Source organism: Sturnira hondurensis, unplaced genomic scaffold, assembly GCF_014824575.4.
Source record: "Sturnira hondurensis isolate 20B ecotype Veracruz unplaced genomic scaffold, ASM1482457v3 Scaffold0006437, whole genome shotgun sequence".
NCBI lineage: Eukaryota > Metazoa > Chordata > Mammalia > Chiroptera > Phyllostomidae > Sturnira > Sturnira hondurensis.
In genome coordinates, this window is record NW_028079068.1 from 1,342,067 (window position 1) to 1,359,943 (window position 17,877).

The 17,877-nt window shown below is 48.4% G+C and overlaps 1 protein-coding gene across 2 annotated transcripts in view; it reads left to right on the plus strand.

The window, feature by feature from the left end:
- SLC37A3 (solute carrier family 37 member 3) overlaps positions 1-17,608 on the plus strand; it is a 47,173-nt gene extending 29,565 nt beyond the window's left edge. For both annotated transcript variants that reach the window (XM_037049073.1, XM_037049074.1), the window contains exons 8-15: positions 1,312-1,396; positions 2,136-2,314; positions 4,476-4,617; positions 6,912-7,013; positions 7,565-7,612; positions 8,624-8,775; positions 15,460-15,525; positions 16,728-17,608. In XM_037049073.1, the coding sequence (XP_036904968.1) occupies positions 1,312-1,396; positions 2,136-2,314; positions 4,476-4,617; positions 6,912-7,013; positions 7,565-7,612; positions 8,624-8,775; positions 15,460-15,525; positions 16,728-16,820 (867 nt within the window). In that variant the 3' untranslated portion in view covers positions 16,821-17,608. The remainder of the gene's footprint in view (positions 1-1,311; positions 1,397-2,135; positions 2,315-4,475; positions 4,618-6,911; positions 7,014-7,564; positions 7,613-8,623; positions 8,776-15,459; positions 15,526-16,727) is intronic.
- The last annotated feature ends 269 nt before the right edge of the window (positions 17,609-17,877 follow it).

Below are 17,877 nucleotides of genomic sequence, written 5' to 3' on the forward strand. Positions count from 1 at the left end.
GCACAGCTCTCCCTGTACCGATGGGGGACATCTCAGTGGTGCGTGTGTGTACAGGGGTACCTCGGCACTCGTCAGCTTCGGAACTCGTCCAACCTGGTACTTGTTGCATTTTGATGAGAAAACATGTTTCAGCGCTTGGCTGCTTGCTCACCACGCATCAGAATGAATTAATGCCAAGTACCAAGGTAGCACTGTGTTAAGGGAAGAAAGCAAGGGTGCAGCACAGTGTGTGTTATGTGACACCATGTGTGTAAAATGAAGGAAGAAGTCAGGAGTACATCTTTGTATTGGCCTGTATGTTTCTCAGACAATCTCTGGGAAGTAAAGATGCAGTAACAACAATGGTCATACGATCGGAAAATGAGGATTGAGTGGATGGGAGGAGGGGCACGGGGAGGGTTTTTACCGGGCATCTACTTCTTGTTGCTTGAATCAGGTGAATGTGTGGCCCTTGTCTACTTAGGGCCGGTGGGAAGCCCTTCCAGGGTTCACAGTCTCCCTTATTCTAGGCTTTTTAGCTTCACACCTGGGCTGTAACTGATTGGTTCAGATAGGAATTTTTGTTCACCCTAGGTGATGTTCCCACAGTTGCCCTCTGAAAACACTACTTTTGTCACGGACTTGTTCAAAAATTTAGACCGTCTATCCATATCAGGCTCTTTTGTCTATTAAATAAAATTCAGCTACGCAGCCTGGCTTTTGAGAGTCTTTAATCTTGATCTCACCTTCCCAAGTCAGCTCTGTGTTCCCCGTTACCTCCCAGCAGAAGCCTGTGCCCCCCACCCAGTGCCTTTGCCTCAGCTGTGCCGGAGAGATGGTCAGTTCCTTAAAGCGTTGTGTGGCTGCTTCAGTCTCTACAGCTGTTCATTTCTCTTAAATCCCCATACATGTTTCTTATTAGGCGTGGGTCTCCCCGTTTATTCAGCTATGTGCTGCCTTATGGTATTGTTTCGTTTATTGTTTGATCCGCTCAACTGGGCAGAATATCTTCGATGGCACATACTGTCTTATGGGAGGCTGTGTGGCGCAAGAAGGAGATGTTGGGAGCTAGCCCTGGTTTCACGAACGTAGTAGTACCACTCAGTGTTCAGGGGGACCCTAATTATCCTCCCCAAGCCTCAGGGAGTCTGGGAGAGTGAAAGAGAAAGCACAGGTAAAGCGCAGCTCAGTGCCTGGCACAGGCGGAGCACCCGGCACTCAGTTTCGCCCCAGTTTCCCAGGCCTTCCCGCCCCAGCCCTCACCCCCCACCTCCCACACGTGCCTCTGAGGTGTGTCCCAGACGTGTAAGGGCCCCTGCCTCTCTCCTGCAGTATGCCTTTCTGGTGACGGCCGCTGTGCAGTTTGCTGGTGGGATCATCATCTTCTTTGGACTCCTGGTGTCCCCTGAAGAAATTGGTGAGGACAAGCGTCACTTCTGTTCACAATGTCTTACTTTTATGGGCGAAGAGAACTCTGAGGCCAGGACAGGTGGTCTCTTTTTCCCTAGTGGAACTGGGAGCTCCCTTCAGTGGGTTAAAGGAGCAGTGTCGCTGCTGTGTCCCGCGTCTGTGTCCCGGGTCTGCGTCCCGCTCTGCCGGGCCCGGCCGCACCTGTTTGAGGGGGTGAGGCTCACCTTTTGTGGATACAGGGGAAACTCATCATGTGCCCGTGACTTTTGTAATTGAGATGCTGGTTAGCAGTTAGCATGATGTGTTTCCAATTTCCCTTGTTGAGACAGATTTCTTCTCCTTCAGAAAAATAACATAGCGTGATACTTATCTCTGGCTGAAAACAGAATCCATACGAGCGAAACCGCAGAAACAAATAGATGTACGTTTCTATCTTTTGAATGTTATTAAAGAAGCTCATCAGTTTGATAGTATGTAATTAACTTCCTGCATATTAGAGAGCTAGTGTGATTTAGTTGAAAATGCGTTGCACTGAGCCCAGTAAAGTAGAATTAGAGACCTGGGTTTGCTGCTCTGTGATCTTAATTGACCTTAGTTGACCTTGGCCTCTGAACTTCGTTGCTTCTTCCATAAAGTGGAAATAAAATAATAGTGACCCCATAAGTAATGATGCATGCACAGCACTTAGCCCAACGCCAGGCGCCTGGAGGGCTCTCTACAAATGACGGCTGTTACTGTTGTTGTAGGTCTCCCTGGCATTGAAGCAGAAGAAAATTTCGAAGAAGACTCGCACAGGCCATTAATTTATGGTGCTGAAAATGAAGATGAATATGAGGCTAATTATTCAATCCAAGAAGGCGGTACTGTCACCCAAATCAAGGCAATAAGCTTTCACCAGGCCTGTTGCCTTCCTGGAGTTATACCGGTAAGGATCGCTCAGGTGTCCTTCCTCCAGCCAGTGAGATGTGATAGCCAGGGTGTCAACTCGGCCCAGGGCGAAGCATCTTTAAGTAATGCGCTTCTCTTTGTTACTTAGTGGTGGACATTTATGTTCAGAGGGATATTGGCCAGTGCCCCTCGGCTTGTTTTTGTGTTGGCACCGCTGACATTTCTTCTGATACTGGATTCAGAGGTCAGCAGACCTCGTCTGTGAAGAGCCAGACAGTGAATGTTTTCGACTTTGCGGAGACTGCACGGCCTCTGCCACCACTGCTTAACTCGAGAGCGAAAGAAACCGTGGGCCATGTGGAACGAATGGGCAGGCTAGGGTTGGCCTTGAGCCCTCGTTGGCTGAACCTGCCCTAGCGTTCAAAGAAGAAGGCAGAGTTGCTTTTAAATATACGCTTTTTGGCCTGTTGCAGTATTATATAAAATTGTACGTCAACCAAGAGGAGTTTTGAATGGGTCACATCTGCCCACATTCGTATTCTGGTAGACACCATCGTTTGGCCTTTTACTGAAAGGTCCAGAGCACAGTACTACACAGTATTTCCTCAACCGTTATAGTCAGGAGAACTTCCTAATGTCTGAACTAAATCCCTTCTGTAGCAGTTTTTCTGTCTTGGTGTTTCGGGCACTGTGGCCCGGGAGTGTTGGTTAAGAGGCCTAGGTTATGTTTCCAGCTTACCCACCTGCTCTCTGGGAGCCCTGGGGTAAGCGCAGACTCAGCGCATCCTCGAGTCTCAGTTCCCCTTCCTGTGGAATAGAAAGATACTGGTCTCCCCTGGGGTCTAGAACGTCGCTGTATTGTGAACACACCTGTTTTTATTTTGTGCCATGGTGCTTCTGAGTGTAGCCCCTGAGCCAGAAGCAGAGTCTGCAGGTTGTCTCACCCTACGCCTGCCAGCCCCCTTCTGCCCATGCCCCCCACGCTGACTGGGAGAAGTGACCTTTGCAAGCACATAGTCAAATGTGAGTGAAAATGCAAGTTCCCACGATCTTTAAAATGTGATGTGTCATGTAAGGGGAATGCAGGTTTCTTCAGCCCTGTTCTTCTGCTAATGACTATTTTAACCAGTTATTAAAATGCTCTGCTGGTAATAGGTTAATTTCTGAGGTGGAACTTAAATTTGTTGTGACCGAGTGTGGAATCTGCCGCTCTTCCTTTGTGTTTCCCAAGCTGTCGTTCCCCGACCTGGGAGGGGAGGTGAAGGAAATCTAGTTAATGCAATTCCTTTGTCTCCGGAGCAGACCGTCTGGGCAGAACGCACTCGTGCCTGGGCCTGGGCCCTCTGGGGGGCGGCTGCTGCCTGGCCAGGGAAGCTGCTTTAAAACCAGTGGTACCTCCGGCAGCTCCAGGGAGAAGAATACCAGCCAGACACCCTTTGAAGTCCGTCTCTGTGTCCCCCCCCTCCTTCCTTTGATGCTCCGTGTCAGGATGTCCTGGTAGGGATGTGTCGAATACGGGCGTCTTCGCGCCACTGCCTCCTCGGGGCAGCTGCAGCTTTTATCCGTAGAAGTGGAGCCACGAGGCCGGTGACAAGTGTGTCCTCTCCTTTTCGGCCCAGCAGAGATGCTCCGCGTGTCTGCACTGGGTGTGAGAGTGCAAAGCCCCTGGAAGCTGGAATGTGAAAGCGGTTGTAGTGTTGGTGCTTTCTTAGGCCTTCACACTAGCGTTGAGTTGTGCTGGTCTTCACCGTTCGTAGTATTGACTTCGCAGGGAGTAGCAGAGCTAAACTAGTTTGGCTGCTAGCAGTTGAAACTGTGATGTTTACTGCATTTGTTTGCTTATGGTGAATGCTAGGCAGTGGTGCGATTGAATACCTTTGATCTTTGTTTAAATAAGGAAATAGGAGTATGTGCCCCCCCGTTCAGGTCCAAAACACTGCTTTGCTTCTACCAGAGAACTAACTGAAAGGAGAAGAAAGTGGAGAGGGTTGGGAGATGGGCACGTGTGTTTTCTATCCCAAAGGCCCGCAGCGCGTGTCTTCCTAGGAGTTAACGGGGTTAGCGAAGAGGGAGACCAGGTGGAGTCAGGCCCGTGGGAACTGGTAGAAGTGTTTAGTTTCACAGTCGGGCGCTGCAGACAGGTTGTGGTCCTGCCGCGCTGGTCCTTCCTGATGATTGGATGTCTGTCTGCCTTGCAGTACTCGCTGGCCTATGCCTGCCTGAAGCTGGTGAATTACTCCTTCTTCTTCTGGTTGCCCTTCTACCTGAGCAACAACTTTGGATGGAAGGAGGCGGAAGCCGACAAGCTGTCCATTTGGTACGATGTTGGAGGGATTATAGGTAATGCCCGTCGTGCATCTTTTTCTAGAATAATTAGTCACTGGTGATCTTTTACTGGGTTATGAAATCTGGCATCATTTCAAGTTTTATTACTTATTCCACAGCCATTTTTCCTAAACTACCCTCCCAGTAAACAGTCAGACTCTTAAAGGAAGGAAGTCCGTAGAAAAGAACACCCAGCCCACGGCAGCCCTGTGATTCATGGGGCCCTTGCTTCTCAGTCCTTCGTTGACAGAACTGTGCTTCTGTCTTGGGATGTTTCCCTTTGTGATCTCCTTTAATATCTTAGCCCTTAGTTATACACATTGGCTTAGTGCATAGATTGTCCGATCATAGAGGTAGGAGTAATAGCAGGAATTAATGTTTGTGAATGTTTTTTAGCTGGTTTATCCACAGCAGACTTTAGTAGTGACTGTAATAGCTGAAAGTATAAACAGGGAAGTAGGAAACGTTTTTTAAAAGATTTTAATTTATTTATTTTTAGAGAAAGAAGAAGGGAGGGAGAAAGAGAGGGAGAGAAATAGCAATGTGTGGTTGCCTCTCATGCACCCCCTACTGGGGACCTGGCCTGCAACCCAGGCATGTGCCCTGGCTGGGAATTGAACCAGCAACCCTTTGGTTTGCAGGCTGGTGCTCAATCCACTGAGCCACACCAGCCAGGGCAGTAGAAAACTTTTAACCAGACAGATGTACAGAATGCATTTTAGTGGGTAGGACTTAAATGGCTACGATAAAACCTAAGGTCCCGTCTGTGATGTTCACGTTTAGAGCTGCAGTGAGGCTGAACTGCCCTGAGCCCATGAAAGCACCTGTGTATCCTTTGGTGGCGTGCTCTTGCTGTGTTTGGACTTGTTTGCCCTTATCCACTTTTAAAAAAAAGTTTAAAAAGATTTTATTTTTAGAGGGCAGGGAGGGAGGGAGAAAGGGAAGAAATCTTGATGTGTGAGGCAAACATCAGTCAGTTGCCTCTTGCATGTGCCCCAACTGGGGACCAAATCTGCAACCCAAGCATGTGCCCTGACTGGGAATCAAACCAGTGGCTTTTCGTTTTTCAGGACAATACTCAGCCGACTAAGCCACACCAGTCAGGGCCACCCTTACTCTCAGACCCTGAGCCGCAGGCGACTTTGCTGTCTTCAGAGCTGCCTGTGTGTCTGTGTCCTGCTGTCTGATGAAGATGCACCAGGTGTCCCCGAGCCCTAGAACTTAACACGGGGCCGCAGCTCAGTGTGACTGGGCTGCTTGAAGGATGCGTATCTCCTCTTTGTAGACATCAGGACCCGTTAGTTATTAGTAAACCGTAATTTCTGTGTTTCATTTTAGTGAGTGTGAGAGGGGCCCCCCCCCAAAAAGGAATTTATTTATAAAAAATTGTGTATTCTTACATGTTTAAACTTCAGTCACCTTCACAGTACTCTCCATTTGATGGGATACACCTATTGAGTAGTTTTTTCTACAGCTCCAGTTTTTGAACTTGTCAGTTTTGATGCCTTTTAGTGTTTCTGCCTTTTTGTTTATCTTCTTCCACATCAGCGAAATGTTTCCCGTTGAGGACTTTTTTCATCTGGGGAAATAAAAAAAAGTCGCTGGGGCGAGATCAGGGGAACAGGGAGGATGAGGCACACGGGTCGTGCTGTTTTGGGGCCAAAACTGCTAAACGCTCAGTGCAGTGTGGGCAGGTGCGCTCGTAAATCACTCATCATGAAATGGGCAAACACACCTGAGTCTTCAAAAAAGAAATTCACTGAAGACGGACACAGCCTCTCACAACAACGCCAGCTGGTGCACTGATACAAATGAGTGCCTAGAACCCTCGCCCCGCAGGGAAGCCTGTGCTACAAGGGGCCTGCCCTCCAGAAGATAATTCTGTTTTGGGGAGGGGCTCCCCTTCATATTTATTGGCTGCTACTGATAGCCCGTGAGGCATGGTCCTTGATCGTCTTTTCAATAAAAAGCAGAAAAATCCAGAAAAGCCTTCACAGCTGGCTTGAAGAAGGAAAACAACAAGGCATAGTGGGTGGTTTTGGCAATTTTTCTCTCTTTCCTTATTTTGGTGTCTGCTTTTCTGCTTTGTGGTGCCTTGTCCCAGTCAGACATTGTGACAGTGGACAGTCAGGTAATAATCATCTTAAAAGGAAGTTAGGGAGTAAACTTGGTAGGAGAGTCAGCTGCCTTTGTGGCCAGACCAGTGTTAGGACCCCCATAGCACGTGGAAGGCGCCCGATGAGCAGGTGTCGGGTGTCTGAGCTACATTGTAAATGATTGTGATTGTGGCACGTTCTCTGTGCGTACAGGTGGAACTCTGCTAGGCTTCGTCTCTGACGTCCTACAGAAGAGAGCGCCGGTCCTAGCGCTGAGTCTGCTTCTGGCCGTCGTGTCCCTGGTTGGGTACAGTCGTGAGTATGCCCTTGCAGCTACATCATATTCCTGCTCTCTAAGGCTGAGGCACTGCCTTAGGTGGGCAATCAACCCTGGGGAGGTCCTTGAGACCTGCTACCCAGGCATGGCGTGGGGCCTTTGTATGGTCCTGTACGTACCTGGTGAAAGCACCACCACTTAGTTTTACGTGTGTTGCGAAGGACACTGGCATCTCTTCTGCCTTGTTGGTTTGTTGAAGAGCTGGCTGGGGAGTGTATATGCCAGCGTTAGAACCAATAAAACAAAAAGGGAAAATGTTTCAAAAGAGGAAAGATGCTAATCAGTAGGTTTGGTATATGTCCCTTAAGGTGCTGCCGAGAGGGGAGTGGGGCTTTTCTGCAGCTCTTAGCAGTCTCATTAGCTTGAGCGCCAGCAAGAGGCAGACACTACCGATGGAAGTGGGAGGAGGCCGGGAAAGAGCTGTGACCCTCTGTCATGTCTGGGCGTGCCCCGTGGGGTCCCAGGGACCTGGTCTTGGGGAGGCCCACGTAACGCGCTTTTCAAATCAGCTGTCTGTCTTCCCTCCCAGGTTCTCCAAACGATAAGTCCATTAATGCCCTTCTGATGGCTGTCACAGGTAGGGCGCTGCTCCTTCTCCCTGTCCTCTTTCCTCTGCAGGTGACAGCGAAACTGCAGAGAATTCAAATGGTGGAATGAAAGACTCCTCCTCCAGATTCTATTTCTCTGCCGTTTATTATGTGGGCCCTCAGCCCTTTGTTATGGACTCGGTCCCTTTGGACAGAGATGTCCCAACAGTTGTGATTGCAGCCCAGCTTCCCTTCTGGAAGTGGCTTAGGGAGCTGCCACACTGGAAACCAGTTCAGCAGCTTTTAAAAGTCCTGTGTAGCTAGTTTGGCCTCCTGCGTGGAATTGGTCAGTATTTCTTTTCTCGCCCCAGATGAAATAGCAGAGTGCAGTTAGAGACCATGAAAAAGAAAGATTCTGTATTTTGAACTTCAGATCATGCTCAGCATGGCGAGAGCAGCTTGTGCTGCCCCGGGCTCAGGGAGCCGACTCCGGCCGTGTTGGCAGGTTCCCGTGGGCCAGCACTGAGGGTCCTCGGACTGCCTCCCCGAGAGCAGTGCGGACAGAGCCGCTGCGCCGGTTCCCCAGCTTTTCCTCTGCCCTCTCTCCCTTTCTCATTATGCTCAGTCGACTTCGGTGCACAGGTGCGCTGTGAGGCACCTCTGCCACTGCAGAGTTTGACCGGCAGGTGCAGTCAGTCAGTAACAGGCGCACTCCCCGGGTTGAAAGGCTGTGTGTTCGCCCTGTGCCTTGCACCTTTGGTTTCCGTAAACTGGACTGGCGTGTCATGTCATTCAGGAAGGGGTCTTGGCAAAGCAGAGGCTAGCTAGTTTGCAGATGTTACTGCCTGGGAGAAATTTCATTTTTACTGGTTATTTCCCCCTTTTTTTCTGTTTGTCTCCAGCACAGTTTTAAATGTTTATGCTATTACACTTGTCCCATTTTTTTTCCCTCTCCAACACATTGATTAAAATTGTGGGATCAGACTTCGCCTTATTCAGTAGATTCCTAGTGGAGTTATGAATAGTGTTTTAATAAGATCCTGTTCTGTTTATAACTTCAGGATTTTTTATTGGTGGACCTTCTAATATGATTAGCTCGGCTATTTCTGCTGACCTGGGTCGCCAGGAGCTGATCCAAGGGAGCAGTGAGGCTTTGGCGACTGTCACGGGGATTGTTGACGGGACTGGGAGCATTGGAGCTGCCGTGGGCCAGGTGAGTGAGCAGGAGTGGGGTTGATGTGAGTGGGAGGATTTGCACCTGCCCACCGGGCCACAGTAGGTGGCACTCTTGTGCTGTAGTGAGCTGCACTGAGGGCCTGGGGGTTTGGTCGTCCCTGGGGTCTGGCTGCACTGAGAGCCCGGGGTTTAGTCTTTGCTAAGGTTTGGCTGCACTCAGAGTCTGGGGGTTTTAGTCTTCCCTGAGGTCTGACGGGTGTAACCTCGTATGGAAGGTACCTCTACACTTCTGGTTCCTTTTTCCACTTTTACTTTCAGATTCTTTCTGTCTGGAAATAAACTCACACCTCATCAGATAGATCCTTCAGTCCCAACCTGCCACCCCCTGTGAAATCAGCCTGAATTTGACACTCCAGGGAGGCCATGAGACACATGCTTCTCATTATCCCCCACCTGATGTGCAGACACTACCAAACACACACACGCACACTCTTCACGTGGATCCCTAGCAGAAGTGGCCAGGCACTACAGCTGCTCAGAGTCCCTTTTCGGCTTCCTGCTGCAACATGTCTCCAAGGGCAGTTTGTGCGTGTCTTGTGTCAGGATCACCTGGGACGCTCATCAGGCGGACAGAACTCTGAGCTTACCACAGATTGCCTGGGGGTGTGTGTTTCAGCAAGCCGACTGGCCGTTCTTCTGTGCTCTGGGGTGTGAGAGCAGCTGGGCTGACACTGGCCTGCTGCGTGTGGTAGGAACTCTTCAGCCCGGTCTCTCTTTTTTCCCTTAAAGCAGCCTTGTCTCAGAAGAGTCTCTCCTGTCTGGGACAGTCAAGAGTCATGCCTCTCCTGGGGTATGCCGCTGCAGGTCGCTGAGTGCTGATTTTGCAGAAATAAGGATTTGCGAGTCAGCCACATGAATAGTGTAGTTGAAATTACGGAAGTGATGAGATGTTAAATGGGGAAGGAGAACGTAGGGAAAGCCATAGGGGATGCCCGATGGTCAGAGAAATAGGAATCCAGAATCTAAGGAGGAGTTAGTAAGATCTTAGATGTGGACAGGGCAGGGGAAGGAAAATGGAAGGAAAAGGTTTGTAGTTTTGACATTTAGGTCATTGCTGTTTTGCTTGTTTAGTGGGGATAGATCACTGGTATCCAGTTGTGAGAGGGCAAGTGTGAAGGAAAAGAAACCATCTTTAGTACTTCCCACTGTCCAGCCGCAGATTGTGTATGTGCTTGTTGATATCTGTCTCTCCCACCACAGTGTAAGCGTCATGAGGGTGGCCTCTGCTCTGCTTTGTGCTCCACCGTAGCCCCAGGACCAAGTGTGGTGCCTGGCACCCGGTAGACGTTCAGGTGTTCGTTGAATGGTTGTAGAATGGATGATTGACATGGCTGATGTGCTTAGCGTATTTGGTTATGAGACTGAAGGGGGGGAAACTTAGCAGAGGTAGGAGAAATTGCTTGCTTGGCCGTGCTTTGAAGTAGGAACCAGAAAATGCTTTGGCCGCCAGTTGAGATGTCTGTATACAAGCGGTAAGGACTGTGTTAGGCATCCTTTTCTGAAAGCATTGCAGATTGCTGTTCTTCCTCACGAATGTTTCCTTCATTAGTCAAATGGGCGGATTGCAATGACCATTTCAGGGAGTTTACCTTTATTTGGAATGTCTCACCTCCCAGTCTTCAGATTCCTAACTCATGGTTTGGGCAGCGGGATCAGGAGTACAGGATTGTTAGCTTCACTCATTCCCCTTTGTGTTGGTTTCTGAAAGATTTCCCATTGCCTGGGGTATGAAACCGTAAGCTCCATGATTCGCTGTTAAAAACTCTTCTCAGCCTTCTCCCTAGCTACTCCCCAAACTCACCTCAAATAACTTTACTCTTCCTTTCTTTCTTTGACTGCCCAGGGAAAAAATGGTTTTTCCCTCCTGATTTCCACAGCAGTTGTTGCACACCTGTGATGGGGCACTGGTCACGGTGTCTCACATTTACTGGTTTATCTTCCCACTGGACCGGATTCTGCTTTCTCTTTGTTCTTCTTCCTGTTCCCAACACATAGCGCGCTTTCGACAAATGGCAGGGGCTCAGTAAGACTGAATGAAAGCAAGTGTCCGCATCAACACTTGCACGCAAATGTTCATAACTGTGTTATTTATTTCTTTATTGTTATTATTTTTAAAGATTTTATTTATTTATCTTTAGAGGGGAAGGGAAAGAGAGAGGGAGAGAAATATCAATGTATGGTTGCCTCTGCCGAGGACACACAGTGTCCTTCATGTGTCCCCTGCCATGAAGCGGGAAGTGGCCTGCAACCCAGGCCTGTGCCCTGACTGGGAATCGAACCGCGATCGTGTGGTTCGCAGGCCCACACTCAATCCACTAAGCTACACCAGCCAGGGCAATAACGGTGTTATTTCTAACAGCTAAAACATAGCAACAATTCCCATGGTCATCAACTGAGGAATGGACGAATGAAATGTGATGTACTCTTGTAAAGGAGTATTATTGGGCAGTTACGGAGAAACGAGGGACCGGCAGGTGCTACAGCCTGGGCGGACCTAAAATGGGCCAAATGAAAGAAGCTGGTCGTGCCCTGGCTGGTGTAGCTCAGTGAATTGAGCGCGGGCCTGCGACTCAGATGATCGCGGTTCGATTCCCAGTCAGGGCACATGCCTGGTTTGCAGGCCAGTTCCCTGCAGGCCAACTCCCAGCAGGGGACACACAAAAGGCAACCATACATTGATGTTTCTCTCCCTCTCTCCTTCCCTTCCCCTCTAAAGATAAATAAATAAAAATCTTTAAATAAATAAATAAAAAGAAGCCGGTCGTGAGAGACCACATATCGTATACGATTCTATTCAGATGAAGTATTCAGAATGAGGACAGATTTATAGGGACAGAGAGTAGGGGTTGCCCAGGGTTGGATGGCCTGGGGAGTAACCGGGACAGCGTTTCTTTTGGGGGTGGTGAAAACGGTCTCAACGTAGGTTACAGTGACAGGTACACAGTACTGTGAGTATGCTGACCGCCACTGAGTTTCACTCTTTACGTGCGTGAGCTTCGTGATGTGTAAACCATGTATCGGTGAAGTTACTTAAAAGAAAGATAAAGTAGCAGACGGTGTTTGGACGGCCACTGTGCTTCCTTCAGTGGGTGACCAGACCTCTGCTTTTTTGCTTCCTGTGATGTGACCCACTAAGCTGTTCTGCTTTAATTTCTTCCTTTTATCAAGCTGATAGAGGAGTAATGTGATCAGAGAATATGAGTTAGTTAAATTCTCACACCTACGGTCAATTGATTTTTTTTTGAGTCCTCACTCGAGGATATGTTTTTATTGATTTTAGAAAGAGAGGAAGGTGGGGTGGGGTGGGGGTAGAGAGAGAAACATCGATGAGAGAGAGCAACATCGATCAGTCGCCTCCCATATACGCCCAGACTGGGGATCGAACCCACGACGTAGGCATATGCCCTGACTGGGGATCGAGCCTGAAACCTTTTGGCGCACAGAATGATGTTCCAACCAACTGAGCCACCTGGCCGGAGCTATGGCCATCTGGCTTTTGACAAGGGTGCCAAGACCATTTAATGGGGAGAATGGTTTCTTCACTAAATGGTGCCGAAAAAACTGGGTATACGCATGCAAAGGAATTAATTTGGATCCTTACCTTATACCATGCATAGAAATTCACCCAAAATGGACTGAATACCTAACTTTAAGAGCTAAAACAATAAAACTTTTAGAAGAAAACATTGGGACAAGTTGTCATAACAAATATGCACAAATGCCTGAAAAGATTCTCAACATTCTTAGTTGTTAGGAAAATGCAAACAAAAACACACAGTGAAACACCACCTCACACCTGTTAGGATGGGTATAATAAATTTAAAAAACCAGGTATTTGTGAGGATGTGTAGATATCAGAGTTCTCAGGCCTTGAAAGAGTTCTTGGCCAGAGTTCTTCGCCAGAGTTCTCAGGCCAAGACTTAGCTATCTATCTTTCTGTCTAAAATATTTCTCTGTGTACTATAAACTCTATCTCTTTAGTAACTGTTTTTTACGTGTTTAATAGCTAACTAGCTTCTCCTATTTCTTTGCCTGTCTAATTCTAATAGATATATATCCCTATTCAAGGTAAAGGAGGGGCTGTTATTCCAACAACTTTAGACATTCAGGGGCTATTTCGTTAGAGGGGATTTGCCTCGGGACTTACTTAAGGGGGCTGCCTTGGGTATTCCAGGCCCCCTACTAGCTGATATCATTATATCCTACAATTGTTTAATCGGGTCAGGGAAGGAGGTGTTATTTTGGGGAAAGGCCAAGGTGGTATTGTTCTCAGTCTGACCTAGTTGCTATTCAGCTCTGAGAATGGTCAGCATTTCTAGGAGATTCCAAATGATCAGAAAGGTAAAGGTTAGAACACCAAGAGACAGCAAGATTAAGATCAACACTACATATCCATTCATGCTACATCCGCCAGGCCGGAACACGCTTCTTTGAAATCCTCCTGCCCATGCTCGGACTTTGTCAGACAGCATGGTTGGCGCTGGGACTGGACGTGGCATAGGTCCTTGCCTGTCAATGCTTGGAATGCTTCTTTCCAGCCCCTTCTTGCCAGTAAGGTTTCTTTTGAGAAATCCACTGACAGTCTGATGGGAATTTCTTTGTAGGTGACTGTCCCCTTATCTCTTGCTGCTTCTAGGATTCTCTCCTTCATTTTAATCTTGGGTAATGCAATTATGATGTGCCTTGGTGTGTTCCTCCTTGGGGACTCTCTGAGCTTCCTGGACTTCCTGGAAGTCTATTTCCTTTGCCAGATTGAGGAAGTTCTTTATTATTTGGTTAAATAAGTTTTCCATTTGTTGCTGTTTCTCTTCCCATTCTGGTACCCCAATAAATCAGATGTTGGAACGTTTAAAGATGTCCTGGAGGTTTGTAAGCCTCTCCTCATTTTTTTGAATTCTTGTTTTTTTATTTTCTGTTTGGTCATTTCTTTCTTCCTTCTGGTCCACTCCCTTGATTTAGGTCCCAGTTTCCTTCCCATCACTATTGTTTCCCTGTGCATTTTGCTTCATTTCACTTAGTGTAGCCTTCATTTTTCATCTAATTTGTGACCAAAATCAACCAGTTCTGTGAACATCCTGATCACCAGTGCTTTGAACTGTGCATCTGATAGGTTGGCTGTCTCTTGGTCACTTAAAAGTATTGGCTCTGGGACTTTGATCTGTTCTTCCCTTTAAGCCATTTTTTTGGGTCTGGTTGTGCCTGTTAAGTATGAGGGGCGGAGCCTTAGGTGTTCACGAGGGCAGGGCAACCCAGTTGCTGGGTTGTGATGCTGTATGTGGGGGTGGGGTCAGAGAGGGAACAGTGGCACTTGGCCCACTCTCAGATTTCGGTCCCCTCTGCGGCTTCCCACGAGCAAATTGCGCCCTTCTGGTGCTGGTTCCCCGGTGGGTGAGCTTGTGTACCTTCTAGGACCCTGTGGGTCTCTCAACAAACTCTCCTGTGGGGCTGGGAGTCTCTCAACCCCCACAAGTGTTTTCAGTCAGTGTTTTGAAGCTTTGTTTCCCATCGCTGTGGCCCTGGGTTGTGTGGTCTTTCTCACTGCCCGTTTTTGTCTGGTTTATCTGTGCGCGAATGTGTGGCCACGGTCAGCCAGCCTCCTCCCACACCTCACTGGGTAGGCCACCCTGCGCCGGGGTCGCCAGCCACCGCTTTCCCCGGCCACGACCCCTCTCTGCCAGTTGCTCACCTCACCCCTCTTTCTGGTCTGGGTGAATGGTAGTAGGACTTCTGTGCAGTTCCGTTTTTTGTCAGATCTGGTGGTTTTTTTGTTTCTCAATTTTTGTTGTCCTTAATTTTGGTTGTGCAAGGAGGCACAGAGTGTCTACCTACACCTTTGTCTTGGCGGGAAGTACCAGGAATGGAGGTCTGATATGTAGAACACGGTTGAACTTTACAAACGTTATGGTAAGTGAAATAAGCCAGACACAAAGGACACACACTGCGTGATTCCACTTAACCTGAAGTACCCAGAACAGGCAAATGCAGAGACGGAAAGCACCGTAGCGGTTGCCAGGGGTGGGGAGGGGCGGGGCAGTGGGAGTCGCTGCCCGACAGGTACGGAGGTCTCTTTGGGTGAGGAAAGCCCTCGTGAGCAGACGGCAGTGACGGTCGTGCAGCGTTGTGTGCGTGACGCCGCTGAGGTGTGCGCGGGGGAGTGGTTCAAAGAGTAGATTGTATGTTCTGGGTTTTCCTTAATAAAAACGTGGGTTAAGTGCTGTTTTTATGGTTTGAAAATAAAGTAAAAGAATATGTTGTAGGATGTTAAAGTCATCCAGTTAATCCTATGAGCAAACCACATTAATTGTAAAATGAGTGCTATACTTAAAAGACAAACTGTTTCTGAAGACTTCGATTCTGGTACCTTGCATTGGAAGAAAGAAGGATTAAACGGGGGTGACGTGAGGATGTGTATCCTCTTAATAGCAGAGTGAAAAGAAAGAAGCCTCTGGAACCCGTGTCTTCTGTTAGGCAGTGTTTGCATTTGGCCTCTGCAGGCTCGTGTTCCGTGAGAACACGTGTGTGAGGGGGCCTTGTAAACTGCAAAACGTGAGGCAAACCCTAACTCCCTTATTTTTGAGAAGAGACACGTTTAATTGACTTTTAGCTGCTTCATTTTATTAGTTATGAAGGGTTGTAATGTAATTTATTTTCTCTCTCACAGTATTTAGTGTCTTTGATCCAGGACAACCTAGGATGGATGTGGGTTTTCTACTTCTTCATTCTCATGGTAAGTGTGCGCCCCGCCCCCTTTTTGGCATTAGTGTGTTTCCTTATTCATTTAGTTCAAAGCATTTACTTAAATCACTTCTTAAACCAGCACAACTGCTGATTGCCTTTAAAGACCCTTTTGTGAAAAGTAACATTTTATTAGTGTAAAAGACATTCTTGTTTTAAGGAGGCAAAGGGCCCTTAGTTTGCCCTTGACCTGAGTCTAATGAGGGTTGTCATTTATAAAACCAGAAAAAAATGACAAGAGACTTATTTAAAGTGTCAGCAGCCGTTAATCAGAGTGCTCTTCCCGGGTGCTCTCTCTCTGGTAGAGAGAATTCGGAAATCCCGAAGGGAATTCCCATGCCCGCCAAGCCACGTGGGGTTAAAAAGTGCAGCTTCTAAAAAGAACCTTGAGTCTCTTGAGAAAACATGGGTTGTGCCCTAGACGTTGCTGGCTGGAATCTGGTGCTTCCTGGGAAATGGCCAGTACGGAGTAAGGCCTTGTGCTTCTGAAATGCTGCTTTCCGAATGAGCACGTGACATCTGTCCCTTTATCAGTGAGACAGTGCTCAAGACAGGTCCGCTTGAGAGCGTTGAGTGACAGCTTCGTCCATCGGGAATGTGCCCAGCTTCTGTCCCTAAGTCTAGGGCACTCTAGTCGGAGGTGGCCTCAGTCGTCCCAAGCGCAGACGCCGCCGTCTTGTCCAGGGAGTCACGGGGTGGTTCGGCAGCCTGTCAGTGCCTTCAGGCTTGCGCGCTCCGCTCTCAGAAAGGGCGTCGTCTTCTGCCTACCGCCTGGTGGCTTCTAGAGGCCGGTCAGGAAGCTGCCCGGTTCTGTGCCCCTGCTAAGTAGAGGGACGTCTCCTGGTGAACTTGCTGTTATGGTCATACTAGAGACCGGAATGGAAAGAAACCGGGTCTGTTTTCGGTAATGCTGTTTTTAATCTGAGCCCCAGGATCAATGTTCTGTTCCACCTGTTGTAAATTATTTAATTTGTGTAACAGTTCTTCTTTTGGAGACTGTAATGTAACATTGAGTCTTTTGTAGTACAAACTGTAATTTTCAAAATTATTTTCTAATTCGTGGAAGGTCAGAGCTGTCTTTGTATGAAGTCAGAATGCACGTCATGTCCGAAGTCATTATTCTGTTCACACACGGTGCCCCAGCAGACCCAGTTACGTTACCGCCGCACATTTCATGCTCTTTTCTCTTCACAGACAAGTTGTACCGTTCTGTTTATCTCGCCATTAATAGTGAGGGAGATATGCTCTCTCGTGCAAAGGCGACAGGCTCGTGTGCTGAGTGAGTGACTGTGCCTGCAAAAGAACAAGAACGATGGGAGACACGTCAGGACTGTTACTCCTTTTAATTCGTCCTTTTTGGGGTTGTGTCAGGGGGTCCGGCACAACCTCAGACAGCCAAGCCCCTCTGAGCAGCGCCGGCCCCTGCGATGCTGACCAGCCTGGGGCCCGGCCGCTTTGCTACACTACAGGAACCGTCGCTGATGGACGTCAGTGTTGTTTCATGAATGTACCAATGGCCTGTGGCTCTGCCGGTGGCTTTGCTGGGCCTGTTGAGGTTTATCCCTTCAACCTGAAAGGCTGTATCGGACTCGGACCCTTGTTCTCCCACCTGGAAAGCTGAGTGACCACGAGGCAGCCGGGCGTGGTTTACATCCATAGAAAGACTTGTTGCATTTTGCTTTGGAGATGAGTTTGGAAATGAGGCTCCTCTCTGAAGCCTCTAATCCTGGTAAAGTGCTCCAGCTGGATCCAGCGTAAGCCCGCCGTAGATCGAGAAGGCCTTTGTTAATCACACTACACACAGAAGCAAAAATATTGTCAAATTGTTGTCAGCTTGTTTTCCGTCTTCATTCAGAACTGACTGACTCCTGAGAGACTTCAGTCGCCCTTTCAGGGACCACAGGTGTGTCCACAGGTGTGTCCACACGTGCCAGTGCGTGTCCCACAGCCGACACACGCAGCCCCAGACTTGCTGCCTGGGGCCCACCGGGAAGCCCCTTTGCTCAGCCTTATTTCCAGGGGGTTGATCTTGGGTGCGGCCGGGTTCCTTGAGTTACCTCAGAAGAGGACTAAAATTGGAGAAAAAGGAAAGGCCTTGTGTCCCAGTAAGCAATTCAGGTATGTGGCACTGAATCGCAGTAATGCATTACTAGGGCCCGCGGGGTATTTCGGTACCTGTTCTTCAGAAGTTTGTAGAGTTTACGTCTTCGAGACTGTGAATTCTGTACCGTGAGATGGGACCCCCCAAATCCCAGAATTTATTACAAGGAATTGTGTATTCATTCTTACACGTTTAAACTTCAGTCACCTTCAGAGTGCTCTCCATTTGTCGCAATACACCTAT